The sequence below is a fragment of the Trichophyton benhamiae genome, assembly GCF_000151125.1.
Source record: "Trichophyton benhamiae CBS 112371 chromosome Unknown contig01462.26, whole genome shotgun sequence".
Lineage (NCBI taxonomy): Eukaryota > Fungi > Ascomycota > Eurotiomycetes > Onygenales > Arthrodermataceae > Trichophyton > Trichophyton benhamiae.
The window spans coordinates 108542-121808 of NW_003315085.1; the positions used below are offsets into that span (position 1 = coordinate 108542).

Here is a 13267-nt window from a genome sequence, read left to right on the forward strand (position 1 = left end):
ATCTCTCATCCCTTCCTCTCTAGAGGCATATCAGCTCTCCCCGCCTTTTACCTTCTTGGGATTTAAAGCCTCCTCCTCGGCTGACTCCAGTGGTCTCTTCCCTGTGGCCTCGGGTTGTTGCTGCTGCTCGCTAGCAGACGACGTCGACGACGCTGCTGCCGTTGCTGCCACTGGCTGCTTTTTCTTCTTGACCAGTCCCGTCAGGTCGTTGGCTACTTTGGTAAGTTCATCCAGCTTGATGGCCTGAGCGGCGGCCTGTTCCTCCTTGGTCCGTTCCGCGTTCGGGATGGCCACGGGCGGGCGCCGGAGATCGACAAGCTGGTACCAGTTAGCAATATACTCCTCACATTTGCTTTGTTACAGTTCTTATTCTTCTCCTTTTTGTTTAAAAAAAAAAAAAAAAAAAAAATAACACAATAACTCACCCGTTGCTCCATGTCCGAGACGATGTCCTTTACATCATCGATATTCCGCTTGATTCTGGTCACGGTCTCCCCGTCGTTGCTGCCAATGCTCTCAATTCGGGCTTCCTCTTTAGCAATCCGGCCCTTGCAGCTTTTGATTGCCTTCTCCATATATACGGCTGCCTGCTCTCGGGCTGCTGCGTCATACTCCGGCTCTGCATTGCTGTTCTCGCTTGCTTTCCCTTTCCCTTTTTCTCCATCTTCTCCGTCTTTCTTCATCACAGATGAGAACTCCAGCGCTAGTGACAGTTTATAATAGCACTCGGCAATCATAGGGTCCTCCCCTGAATATAGCTCTTCCTTGATCCGTAACGACGCCTGTAGATCCGTGGCTGCATCCGGGAACCTCTCCCCTTCTAGTGATATCTCTGCCTGCAGGTCGTACGTGTCTGCCAACCGCTCCTTAACCCGTCGTAGCTTCTCCTCGTTCTTCTCCTTATCCTGTTCTAGCTCACTTCGCTGTCGTTCGTACAGCACACGGCTCAGGTCAAGTATCTCGAATGCATTCGCAAAGTCGTCATCTTCCTCTTCATCTCCCTCTCCCTTGCCTTCCTCGCCTCCTTCTCCTTCCTCTTCCTCCTCCTCCTCATCATCAGACGCTTCTAGGTTCTCATCCCCAATAAACTGGAAAAGTGGTGTCGCCCCAGCTTTGCCTAGGCTGCTTGATGGCCCTGCGCCTTCACCATTCTCTGCGTGTTTGGCAATTGCGTCTTTGATAATGCTCGACGATACCTCTTCCCCTTCTCCAGACCCTGGTCCCTTTCCAGACTTGCTGCTTGATCCTCCAGCAGGCTCTGTGGCGGTCTGGGGTATCTTCGCGCCCAGCACGTCACTCTTGCTCACGCCAACATGGTACAGACATTTCCCGTAAGAGTACAGAATATCGGCGTTTTCAGGTGCCATATCGCCGTTTATCTCCGCTTGAAGCTCTGCTGCTTGGGAATAGAGGTCCACGGCTTTGCCATAGTCTTTAGCTGCTTCGTTTGCTGTCGCCAGCTTGACCAGCTGTGCTAGCTGGTCCTTTTGATCAGCTCCGGCCGCGGCGGCGCTTTCATTGCCCGTCCCAGGCTTGGTCTGCATCTCATCACCCATCGTAATAGCTGTCACTGAATCCACCGAAATCTGCAGTCTGTAAATATCAAGCAAGCCTGCTCGTCTTATCTCTTCTCACGCGTCGTTGTCTTCTGTCTTTTATGGCAAGGGAAAAAAGCAGAAGGTGAAGCTTTTTAAACTCGCGCGCGCTTGCAAACTAAAAATAGTTAGTTAACGAACTTAAAAGAGCTTGACGACGCGTTAGTTAAATGGGAAATCGACGCGTTAAGCTTTCTCGCCGGTTGAACACTTTCAAGCCAACCGACTTCGCTTCAAGGACGCAGCAGAGGGACCTACTTATCTACAAGAGGGAGATATATCCAGTCTGTTACTCATGGTTACTCTCCAGGCATCTGTACCGATCCGGTAAGAATACGCTACTTGCACTCTCTCGAGCTGGTGGGTATTGTTAACCCTCGTAAAAGTCCAGGTATCAACGAACAAAACGCCCCCAAGACCGCCCATGAACCCTCCGTACTTCCCGTCGTTATCCCTCCAAATACCATTAGACCACTGGCTTTTCGGACACTTTCAAAGAAACACAATCTAGCCTTCACGTCAACGACACTACAAGCGCTTGCAACCTTCATTGGCAAGTCCTGCGGCTCAAGATGGCGCCAGGAAGGGCTCGCAGACCTGGTCCTAGATGAAGTAGCAAAGTTATGGAAGCAGTCAGGAGGTGGATCAATAGTGGAAGATGACACAAAGCTGTCACTAACGGCGATTTTATCTGAACTGGAAACGTACATGGTCGGAGGACGTGTCCAGCATGATAGAAAGCCTGGAAAAAGGACTACGGAGACTGCTATACCCCCCCAAAAAAGAGAGCATAACACTATTGATTCTCACGTCCAGGAGTCCGGTAACTTGACTTCGGAGCCCCGTGAAGCTGGACCTGATGGTGCAGAGTCCGCTGAATCCCCGGAAGATGCCGCGAATGACCACGCAAGGAAACGGGTCAAAGTTATCAGTGCATTTGAACAGCAACGCTTGACATATAACATGAACAAGAAGCACTTTGAATCGCCACATGAACCTGCGTCTCTACTTCCCCCTGCCAATAATAGAGTCAGTCTGTTCAGGGATCGTTATTATCGGATTCATGAGCGGCTACTGCGGAACGAAACTTTCCAAACTTCAACATTACCCACATCCTTCGGTGAATCAAATACAGCTGCCACGTCGAATCAGCCATATAAAATCACATCAATCACAAGCTTACAGGGTAGAGGGAGCACAACCCACTTGCTCCTCGGTTTACTCACTATTTCCCCAAGTGGAGGTTATAATCTTTCTGACCCGTCAGGGACGGTGGCTATAGATCTGGATCACGCGAAGGGGATTCCAGCAAATGGAGCCTGGTTTGTCCCAGGGATGATCCTTCTCGTTGATGGCATCTATGAGGACGAAGTCGAAGATACCGTGGCCCGCGGTGCAGGAGCAATTGGCGGCAAGTTCATTGCCATATCAGTTGGAGGACCGCCATGCGAGAGAAGGGAGATTTCACTGGGTATTGATAGCCAGAGCCGTGGTTGGAATATTGCACCAACAACAGACCCTTCAGCTGACCCAATGAGTGCTGGCGGAGACACTAATCAGCCTGAATCCAGGCACCCGAGCTCTATATCCCGGCTGTCCTCAGACGCGCAGCGAGTTGTTATCATGGGAGAAGTGAATTTGGACAATCCAAAGACACTTCAAGCCCTTTCAATAGTTCTCAGGCAATATGATCTAGTCTCCGACGATACACATCCCCCAGCATTTGTTCTGATAGGCAATTTTGTCCACGACGCTGCTATCGGAGCTGGGAATTGCGGAAGCATCGAATATAAAGAATTCTTCGACAGCCTCGCTTCGGTGCTAACGCAATTCCCCAATCTTCTTCGAAAATCTACTTTTGTCTTCGTTCCTGGAGAAAATGACCCGTGGGCTTCTTCATTCTCTCCTGGAGCTACTGCGTGTATACCCAGGCCTCTGGTACCAGAACTTTTTAGATCTCGGGTCCGCCGAGTTTTCCAGGCAGCTTCTAGCCAGGATCATCCCACCCCTTCCCGTCAAATAGATGAATCAGCGGTCTGGACTTCCAATCCTACACGGCTAACCGTTGACGAACCAAGTGTTTCCGAGATGGTTATTTTCAGAGATGACATTTCTGGCAGGTTACGGCGAAATGCGGTTATTTTAAAGGATGATAAGGCAAAGAAACCGTCTCCTGATCAGGATGATGCTGGATTTCTTAGTCAGGCTACCACCGTTACTGACCCTGAAGACAGTAACACTACAGGATCAAACAAAGGCCATCAAGGCGGGGTAGACCCGAGTTTAGTTGCTGCTCGACGGTTAGTCAAATCGATACTTGATCAAGGGTATCTCAGCCCGTTTGCCCCCGCTGTACGGCCAATTTTATGGGACTATGCATCCGCTCTACACTTATATCCCCTCCCCACCTCTCTCGTGATAGCAGATCCAGAGGCAGACCCATTCACTGTCACTTATGAGGGATGTCATGCAATGAATCCCGGTCGTTTCGTTGTTGAGGGTAGCAATGACATCGCAAGATGGATAGAATATAACATGGCCACGAAAAAAGGATGTATAAAGGAAGAGCTCCTCTAGTATTGGGCAAGCATTTTACATACAATTCCACATTAACGATTGACACGCAATACTATATGAATTAGCATGATTTGAATAGATTTGATGTTTCGATTATGGTTTGGAAGCCCTACAGTGGACCGGAAGGTATAATGACTCTTACATACGGAACAATGCATATCTCGGATTGACATCGTACTATTTACAACGAATCCCCTTTTAACTACTTCTTCACTCTACCTCCCGGATCAAAAATCCACCATCACGAAGATGGTTCTTCACGTCCGAGACGGCATAGGTACCTCGGTGGAACTGATAAATAAAAGTTAGCTTGAGATCCATACCAAAAGAAGGAAATCCATATATATTGATTTTCTTACCATCCCAGCTCCCAAGGCAGCGTCTGTGGCAGTCTTTTCAAAGACCTCTGCGAAATGCCCAGGGTTTCCGGCTCCGCTAGAAGCAATCACAGGAATTGTGGTAAAAGATTTGACATCGTTAATCAGCTCGAGGTCGAATCCACTGTTGGTTCCATCCTTATCAATGCAGTTCAACAGTATCTCTCCAGCCCCCATTGCCTCGACCGCTTCAATAAGCTGTTTAACATCAAAATCTCTTCCTTCTCGGCCCCCCTTAATCGTACATTGGAACCAGCAATATCTTTGTCCTTGTTCATTGGGGAACTTCGTCTCGAAAGTATGATGAGCTGTATCTTCCGGGGAGGACACATAGATACGCCGAGGGTCAATGCTAATAACAACAGCTTGTTTACCATAGGCGTTGGAGATTGTTTCAATAGCAGTCTTCCCGCTCAGCTTCTTCCCAGAGGCATAGTATTCTTCTGCAGCAATTACTGCATCCGATCCAATGCTAACTTTGTCGGCTCCAGATTTGAAGTACATTTTTGCAACGTCCAGAGCAGAAACAACAGTTCCATCAGTATCCGTGGTATCCTTAATTCCACCACCAATAGTAAGAGGAACAAAGACGGTCTCTGATGTTTGACGTAGAACTTCCAGCATCGGTACGTCTGCCAAAGGACAGTTCCTGTATGATGTGATGTTGAGGAATGTCACTTCATCGGCACCCTCCTGATAGTATTTCTTCGCCATGTCGACGGGCTTTCCCAGGTTTCTCACTTGACCTTTCCCCTCAGCTCCAGACTTTTCTCGAACATCGTACTGGTCGCCCTTTGTAACCACCAGATCACCATCATCGTTGGTCCGGACATCAAGGCAGGCAATAATCCTCCTTGTGAGCCCATCCCGAGCAGAAGAAAGGTCAGATGCAGGTAGCTCCTCTATCTTTTTACCTTTTAGAAACGCATCCAGGACTCTTAGTCCAGCCTGCCCACTCTTCTCTGGGTGGAATTGTGTTGCGAAAACATTACCTCTCCCCAGAGCTCCAATAAAAGTCTCGTCCTGGTATTTGCCCGTGGCAATCTTCCATCCCTGAGCTTGGAGGGCAGTGGTATCAACAGGGGCGGCGTAAGAGTGAACATAGTAATATTTGCTGCGAGGGTTTAAGCCATAATAACTTTTGTTCTCGGCGAAGATGGCTGAATTCCAACCAATGTGTGGCACGCTCTTGTTAGAGGAATCAAATTTCTTCAGCGAGAGGGGAATCAATCCTAATCCCTTGACATCAGGAGCTTCTTCGGACGTTTGAAACAAAGCCTGAAGGCCAACACATATGCCCATAAATGGCTTTCCAGAGTTTATATGCTCCTTGATAGGTTCGAGGAACCCGCCGCTTGCAAGCTGGCTCATACAATGGCCAAAATGGCCAACTCCGGGTAAAACCAGGACCTATACATCCACCACAAAATATCAGTAAGTTAAGAGCAGAATTGAAGTAGCACATTACACGTACTTCTGCCTCCTTGACATCCTCTGGCGTCTTTATCCATTCTACATGGCAATCAAGCTTGTTCAATGCATTAACGAGTGACCGAATGTTGCCGGCAACATAGTCTAAGAGGTGGACGGTAGGCATCTTGACGGTCAGTTACCACGACGCATGGAACGAATGTATTGGATACAAAGATGAAGTAAAGACTTCTTTTCAAGAGCTTGTATTCCCTCTATCTGGTGACTCAGAGCCGACTTTTTTTCTTATATTATTCGTTAGTTAACTAACTAGTTAGCGAGGCCCTCACTAATATTTAACTCACCAACTATTAAGTAGGCTATTTTGATTGTCGAAATAAGGCTTACGCTTTAGGTTCTAACCCCGCTCCGGGCGTAGATAAGGGTGCATTCATTCTTGCTTGCATTATCATGGATCATATATAATTTAATCTATCCCCCTGGAATGCTCGCTTCAAGGATAAAAGAGACCAAGTCAAGATATAGGGAAAGAGACAAAACTCTATGCTAGCTTTCGTGGCTGGTATCCGTCTGGTCGAAAAACTCTGGTGGGGGTGTCGGATACGAAGGAGACAACCATCTAGTGGCCTATCAAAGTACCCGCGGCCATGAACCCATGCCTGAAAACCTGGTCAAGCTTTCTTTTATTTTTCTCCCTTGCAGTGGTAAAAACTAGTGTCCAGACTTGGGGATCTTTATATCCAAACCTTTGAGGTCGATGAGCCGGTTGCATGGCTATCAAGATGTCAGCAATAAGACCATATTAAATAAAGGAACGAAAACAACCCACAGGCGAGAACTGGCGAAGATTTACTCCTGCCTCTTTCAACACCGCTGCCGACTATACCAAGTTAGCCATCTCGACATGCCGAAACGGCTGAGAAGTGCAAGTTATGTGGAAGATAGATACTCACATCGTTGTCCATGTGATATCCTTGGGAATATACGACTTCTGAGATGCCAAGTTGGGCTATTTTGACACTGCATGTCAGACACGGACAGCTGCTGGACGTTAGCGAATGAGCATAATTGGCTGGGTAGTAGCTGATGGAAGACCGACGTGTCACAATAAAGGATTGAGCCATCTCCAATCCTTTGCCTACCGGCCTCAAGTAAAGCATTCTCTTCAGCATGCATGCAGAGACAGGTTGAGAGAACTGTACCACCGGCCTGTCCTAAGTTGCAACGAGGGCCTGTGAATATCATCAGTGTATAGTTCAACAGACTACCCAGGAAGGAGGAAGTAAAAGGACATACATCCGCCTTCGTTGCAGTTCTTCATATTCCGCGGAGTCCCATTGTAACCTGTAGACATGACTCTGTTGTCTTTGACGATAACGCAGCCGACCCGCCGTTTCATGCAATTGCTTCGCTGTGCTGCCAATGACGCCAACTGCATAAAGTACTGGTCCCATGCAGGCCGTAACCGCTGCATATTAAGTAAATCCAGGGAGCTCAACGCGGCATGCAGCTCGTTCAATGAAGAAGATGTATTGAATAGCCGCACATGGGCTCGGTCCAGGAGGTACGAAACCCCAATTTTAGGGTCATACTGGCTATGGTCGCTTATCAGCACGAACTTTTCCAGGTCTGGAGGTTCTAGCTGTTTTCTCCAACACCTAGTTATTTAATTGTCATCAGTCTTCTCTTGTCTCGTGGCAGGGGAAGATGAGAGGTCGGACAGACCTATCAGTAAACCGGCGCCAGCGTAAAGTAATAGGAGCATCAACGCTAATCAGCAAGAAGAAAGGCCGCAAAAGCAGGCGCTCTAACGCTGCATCATCCGGTATATCTGTGGTGACCCAGAGCTCACGCCATCTTGGAGTCACGAAGTCGATTAGCTCGTCAATGGTCTCGAAGGACTGGGCTGACGGGTTTGGCGAGCTGGTGAGAGAGAGCTGTTCAAAGTGCTCCTCGACTACAGTCTGATGGTTTCCTGGGGCGACACTGATCTGCTGGAAGCCATGGTTCTTTACCAGAAAATCGGCTACAGACTTCTTCCCAGCACATATACCTGTACCACAACATCAGCACGGTTTCCAGAGGGATTTCTATGTACCAGTATCTTTACCTCCACAGATACCAACCAACATGTCTTCCGGACACTCTCGTTGTTCCTCTCCAGCGGCCTATTATGTGCAGAGAATACACACGGGCTTTCAGGATACGGCTGATATGGTGATTCCTCTTGTGTGCGGTTAACTCTGCGCGCTCTGACTAGTTAATGGTTAAAACTTCCCCTCTATAGGTGAAAAATAACACATAATCATGCAGGTTTCGTCCCAAAAATTATGCCCGGGTCAAAAGCAATGGAACTGCCAGATGAAATAGAGTAGAGAATGAGCTATGGAGGAATGATCCCGAATACCTTCTTTAAATATCCTCCTTGAACATATATACACATGGGTTACTGCCTAATTAATTGGCTAGTTAAGTAAACATGCCAACGCACATACTGTAGAAACAGGTGTTGGCACGACTGATCTCCATACATGTAGTTATTTCCCCCAAACAGACGTTAGCTGGGTGAATATAGCCAATGTTAGGGTTCATTGATAGTAACTACGGATTTGCAGACTGCTACGAGGCACCACCAGCCCCAAGTTGCTGCATGGCTAACTAACTAGCTAGTTAACCGTCCTTTCATTCTGCCTGTGAATTATCGTCTGAGACGCTGTCTATGGCGTTGGCTGAAACCCGCGCAGCAGTCTCCCGTCCCACGTTCTCCTCCCATCTCCATCTAAATAATATAATAAAGCCCTTTGACCTCCGTATACATCTCCTCCTGCAGGAATGTTAACAACACCGTCAGTTGATGTTGATGTCAACATCCCATCCGTCCATCCACCAACAAAAAACGGCCCAAGGAACGAAAAACGGTCACGAGAGCTTAGTTAAAGCGGCCAAGGCCAGCCCATAAAGCGGCGAGACGACGGTCTGCTGACTAAGTCAGGTGTTATCCCTGTCTCCCCACCGGCCAGCTTATCTAATCTGGCTCAGCGGCAGCCTCCCGCCTGGCGCAAAAGCAGGAGGGTATAAATATCCAAATACATCTTCCTCTCTGCTGCAGGCTGTTGCTGCTGTTGCTATTCATACATGAATCAAACGGCTTGCTGATACCACTACTAAACCAGTCCTGCTGCGGCCTCAACCTCCAGCTAGTATGCAGTACACACCGTTTATCTCTGATATAGAGTTGCCATTCTACTCGTCCCTGGCCTCGCTCAAGGTCGACCATGACAAGCTCGATGACTCTGCGCGCAAGGTTTTGGGCCTGTATGAAATAAAACCGTCTGATCGCCCAGAAGAGTCCTGTCGCATGCAGATACTAGGAAATGCTTTGCTTAAAGACGAGTAAGTGCCTTATTCGATCACTTTGTTAGTATCTGCTTCGTTGCTCACCAGATGACATCATCAGTGTCCCAGCAGGTTACTATCGAGCGGAGGGTATGATCAAAAATGTGAACACAATAGAGGAATACCGGAATGCAGATAAGCCGGCGATATTACAGCTAGCAGGAAAGACTGTAGGTGTTTATTTTTGTCTTGTTATTATGTATCGCCCTCGTTGCTTTCCAGGTTGCTGTTGGATTTGCTAATGACCAAACTTTGATGGAAAGATATGGGATGCTATTAATGATGGGACCATATATTCGTGTCCCTCACTACTTGCCTCTTTCACAGTTCTTTCATTTGCAGACCTCAAGAAGTACAAATTTTCTTACTGGTTTGCTTTCCCAGCCATACACTCCAGTCCGCCGTGGGTGCCAACAGCAAGCCCCATCAACAAGGACGAGACGGACTCCACTGGTGAGAAGAAGCCTGCCAGTCACGCATCACAGCAGTTGACTGAGCCTGAGACTGTGAATTTGGTGGAGGCTGTACAGACTTGGCGGTATGGCGTTGATGCTCGTCAGCATGGCTTTTTCCTTGCCAAAAAGGTGTGGGTGGCCGCAGACCAGAAGCCACTAAAGGGTCCATATGAGTGGCAGATTTCACCACTTTCTGGGTATGAGGAGGGGTTTTTCGATAACTCCAAGGAGGGAGATCGCTATGTCTGTTTTGCTGACCCTTCCAACTACGATGATGCGCCAAGCTGGGTGTTAAGAAACCTTCTGGTTCTTGTACAGAAAAGGTGGAAGCTTAACAAAGTCCAAATCATGCGGTATCGAGACTTGCACTCAAGACGAGACCAGGGGAGGACTTTGATAATGACACTGGAAACCGACAACTCTCAAACGAGCACTACCACCGAAGGGGGTGACGCTCAACCAGCATTGCCGAAGATCACAGGGTGGGAACGAAATCCTGCAGGAAAGCTTGCCGGTCGAACAGTTGACCTCAAAGAATACATGGATCCTCAAAGGTTCGTTTTTTTTATTGGAGTGCCACTCATTTGAACATAGCTCACTTCTGCTTATGATATAGACTGGCCGACCAATCCGTAGACTTGAACCTCAAGTTAATGAAATGGAGGATCAGTCCAAATCTTAACCTAGAAGACATCAAGAAAACAAAATGCCTATTGCTAGGTGCGGGGACACTTGGAAGCTATGTTGCGAGAAACTTGCTTGTGAGTGTGGGCTCCATTCAAAGATGAACGGGATAATAGCTAATTTCATGTTCCAGGGCTGGGGTGTGAACAAAGTGACATTTGTCGACAATGGTTCTGTTTCATTTTCGAATCCAGTCAGGCAGCCTCTGTTCAACTTTAAGGACTGTCTTGGGGGAGGTGCAAAGAAGGCTTTTCGTGCTGCTGAGGCCCTCAAGGAGATATACCCAGGTGTTGACTCGACTGGGCATGTTCTCTCGGTACCGATGGCAGGACACCCGGTGGTAGATGAAGATAAGGCAAAAGCAGAATTTGAGCTGCTTAAGAAACTTGTCGAGGAGCATGATGCCATATTTCTGTTGATGGATACCCGAGAATCCCGATGGCTTCCAACATTGCTAGGCAAAGCAAATGGAAAAATAGTTTTGAACGCCGCTCTAGGGTTTGACACGTTCGTAGTAATGCGTCATGGCTCCTTAACGACAGCAGGGTCAAAGGATGGACTTGGATGCTATTTTTGCAACGATGTTGTTGCACCAGGGAATGTGAGTTTTGTTACCATCCATTGGTTGCCCAGTTGAGAATCAACGCTAAGGCTAAGTAAATTTAAGTCTACCAAAGCGCAGACTTTGGATCAGCAGTGCACTGTCACGCGACCGGGTATTGCTGCAATTGCATCCGCTCTTTTGGTAGAGCTCTTCGTCTCTATTGTCCAGCACCCACAAGGCGCTGATGCTCCAGCAACTACCGCACCGGACGAAGACAACACTGAAAGCCCTCATCCGCTCGGCATAGTACCTCATCAAATCAGAGGGTATCTTTCCAGATTTAATAATGTTATTGTCACTGGCAAAGATTATTCATGTTGCAGTGCCTGCTCCGGTCGGATTATAGACCTGTACTTGCAAGATGGCTGGGATTTTGTGAAGAGAGCTATGAATGAGAAATCATATATCGAGGAAGTAAGCGGGCTCAAAGAGGTAGGTTAAGGACACCGTTTACTCCAAGATTTTGACCAAAGCTGATAAACGTAGGTCCAGCGTTTGGCGGATGCAGTTGCCGAAGGGATCGGATTTTCCGACTCGGACGATGCTGATGATGATGAATTGGTCGAAATTTGAGGGCCAACTTCCAAGTTCAGTGTTAAGCTCGAAACGAGTCCAGATATTCTAATTTTTTTGGAGTCTTTTCGCTTCGTCTTCGTATACCGATGAAATAAGCTTCTTTGGATTCCTGGGCATATTCATTAGCAAGTCCTGGGAGGTAGAGAAATACAAGTTGATATAGAAGACTTACACTGCGAGAAGATTCAGGCTTCTCACGATATACCCTGTGGAATAACCGTTTCAACTCGTTTTCAAAGTCCTTTTCCCCAGGCCCCTGATAATATTTGCACACGAAGTGGCCACCTTCTTTCAAAACATTGGAAGCAAAATCGAGTGCCGCGTTGCATAATTCCTATTCACGTTATTTATTAGCGCTGGAGATTATACTTACTTCAGGAAGCTCTACACATACCATGCTCCCTAAATGATCGCGGGACTTGGTGCCACTTGTATTCATTAACCTATTGTTGCGTCAACCAGGAGTGTTCTTTTAGTTTTCCAGTTAATGTCAAGGGGACACACATGTCACTTAGAATCACATCAACCGATCCTACTTTAGCTATCATTGGCAAAGGAGCCGCCCCATCACCTTTATTGATATGGGCGCTAGAACTTCTTTCTAGATCTATATAGCCTCCATCGGTCTTGACACCTGGCTCTGTAGTGGGAGAGGATTTCCCCTGCTCGCTGAGTGCGGGTAGCTGTGACCGTGGTCGACCGCGGTTCGGATCCCGGACAAAGTCCTTGACATATTCCTGGACTCTTGGAGAAAGGAAATTTCCTTGAATAGTGGACACTCCTCTTGGGGGTTGGGCGGGAATAATGTCCACACCGACAACTCTTCCACGAGGTTTGGTGAGGTTGAAGGCAACCTACTCAAGGATTAGTTCAATAATCTACTAGATGTGTTTAATTGCTTGACAAACCTGAGACCAAGAACCTGGTGCATATCCCTTTCAACCTTCATTAGCACGCGAGCATCTTTGCTTGAATTATCCAGGTAATCTCACAAGATCAACCACCGTTTGGCCACTTTTGAACAATCTGTACCTATCGTTAATCTGTTTTAGATGTTAGAATATGGCCATTGACCTATACGTGGAATGGTTTTACCTGTAATAGCTTGAAGGCAGCTCGGCTTTTCAGTCCTTGCGCGTTAGCTTCCTTGGTGTAGGCGTCTTTCCCCTGCCTGGCTTGCCATTGCTTTGAAGAGATCGTCCTGGAGAGCTGTTTCACAAACAAGCTACAACTAGGGAAACCCCTATTTTGTAGAGCCGGCCAGAACATTCTTCAGTAGTGCTGATATTAGGCTTGAATGACCCTTCTTGTCTCGAAATCATCTTCCATCACTCGTTTTTTTGGAAGAAGCTTAACTAAGCTTAGCTCGGCGAGCGGCTAAAAGCTGACTAAGCCGGCTAAACGTGGGGCCCTTGGCTGCCTATCTTATCTAAGTCAAACATGATAAACAGATCTTTACTCCAGGCTGCTGCCCACCCGCCCACTTCGACGCTTCAAACAACTTCCAACCACCACCATCATCACACGCAGTTCATTCGATATGGCGTGTATACACATACCTCAGGCTGGTAA

General features: G+C 47.6%; 6 protein-coding genes across 6 annotated transcripts; 2 read left to right on the top strand and 4 right to left on the bottom strand.

The window, feature by feature from the left end:
- Window positions 1-30: 30 nt before the first annotated feature.
- Window positions 31-1556, bottom strand: ARB_02628 (uncharacterized protein; the record flags this gene model as incomplete). The annotated part of the gene is made up of 2 exons (XM_003011060.1): window positions 31-318; window positions 426-1556. 2 exons carry the CDS (start codon window positions 1554-1556, stop codon window positions 31-33), a joined length of 1419 nt encoding a protein of 472 aa, XP_003011106.1.
- Window positions 1557-1765: 209 nt separating this feature from the next.
- Window positions 1766-4172, top strand: ARB_02629 (DNA polymerase epsilon subunit B, putative; the record flags this gene model as incomplete). The annotated part of the gene is made up of 2 exons (XM_003011061.1): window positions 1766-1922; window positions 1987-4172. 2 exons carry the CDS (start codon window positions 1766-1768, stop codon window positions 4170-4172), a joined length of 2343 nt encoding a protein of 780 aa, XP_003011107.1.
- Window positions 4173-4477: 305 nt separating this feature from the next.
- ARB_02630 (uncharacterized protein) lies at window positions 4478-6146 on the bottom strand (the record flags this gene model as incomplete). Its single annotated transcript, XM_003011062.1, has 2 exons — window positions 4478-5959; window positions 6024-6146. The coding sequence occupies 2 exons, from the start codon at window positions 6144-6146 to the stop codon at window positions 4478-4480; spliced, it is 1605 nt and encodes a 534-aa protein (XP_003011108.1).
- A 1098-nt stretch (window positions 6147-7244) lies between these two features.
- Window positions 7245-8112, bottom strand: ARB_02631 (uncharacterized protein; the record flags this gene model as incomplete). Its single annotated transcript, XM_003011063.1, has 3 exons — window positions 7245-7638; window positions 7706-8033; window positions 8079-8112. The coding sequence occupies 3 exons, from the start codon at window positions 8110-8112 to the stop codon at window positions 7245-7247; spliced, it is 756 nt and encodes a 251-aa protein (XP_003011109.1).
- A 1070-nt stretch (window positions 8113-9182) lies between these two features.
- Window positions 9183-11560, top strand: ARB_02632 (uncharacterized protein; the record flags this gene model as incomplete). The annotated part of the gene is made up of 6 exons (XM_003011064.1): window positions 9183-9373; window positions 9438-9550; window positions 9704-10385; window positions 10448-10592; window positions 10616-11116; window positions 11213-11560. 6 exons carry the CDS (start codon window positions 9183-9185, stop codon window positions 11558-11560), a joined length of 1980 nt encoding a protein of 659 aa, XP_003011110.1.
- A 154-nt stretch (window positions 11561-11714) lies between these two features.
- ARB_02633 (uncharacterized protein) lies at window positions 11715-12644 on the bottom strand (the record flags this gene model as incomplete). Its single annotated transcript, XM_003011065.1, has 4 exons — window positions 11715-12029; window positions 12069-12138; window positions 12200-12549; window positions 12618-12644. 4 exons carry the CDS (start codon window positions 12642-12644, stop codon window positions 11715-11717), a joined length of 762 nt encoding a protein of 253 aa, XP_003011111.1.
- Between the last annotated feature and the right edge of the window lie 623 nt (window positions 12645-13267).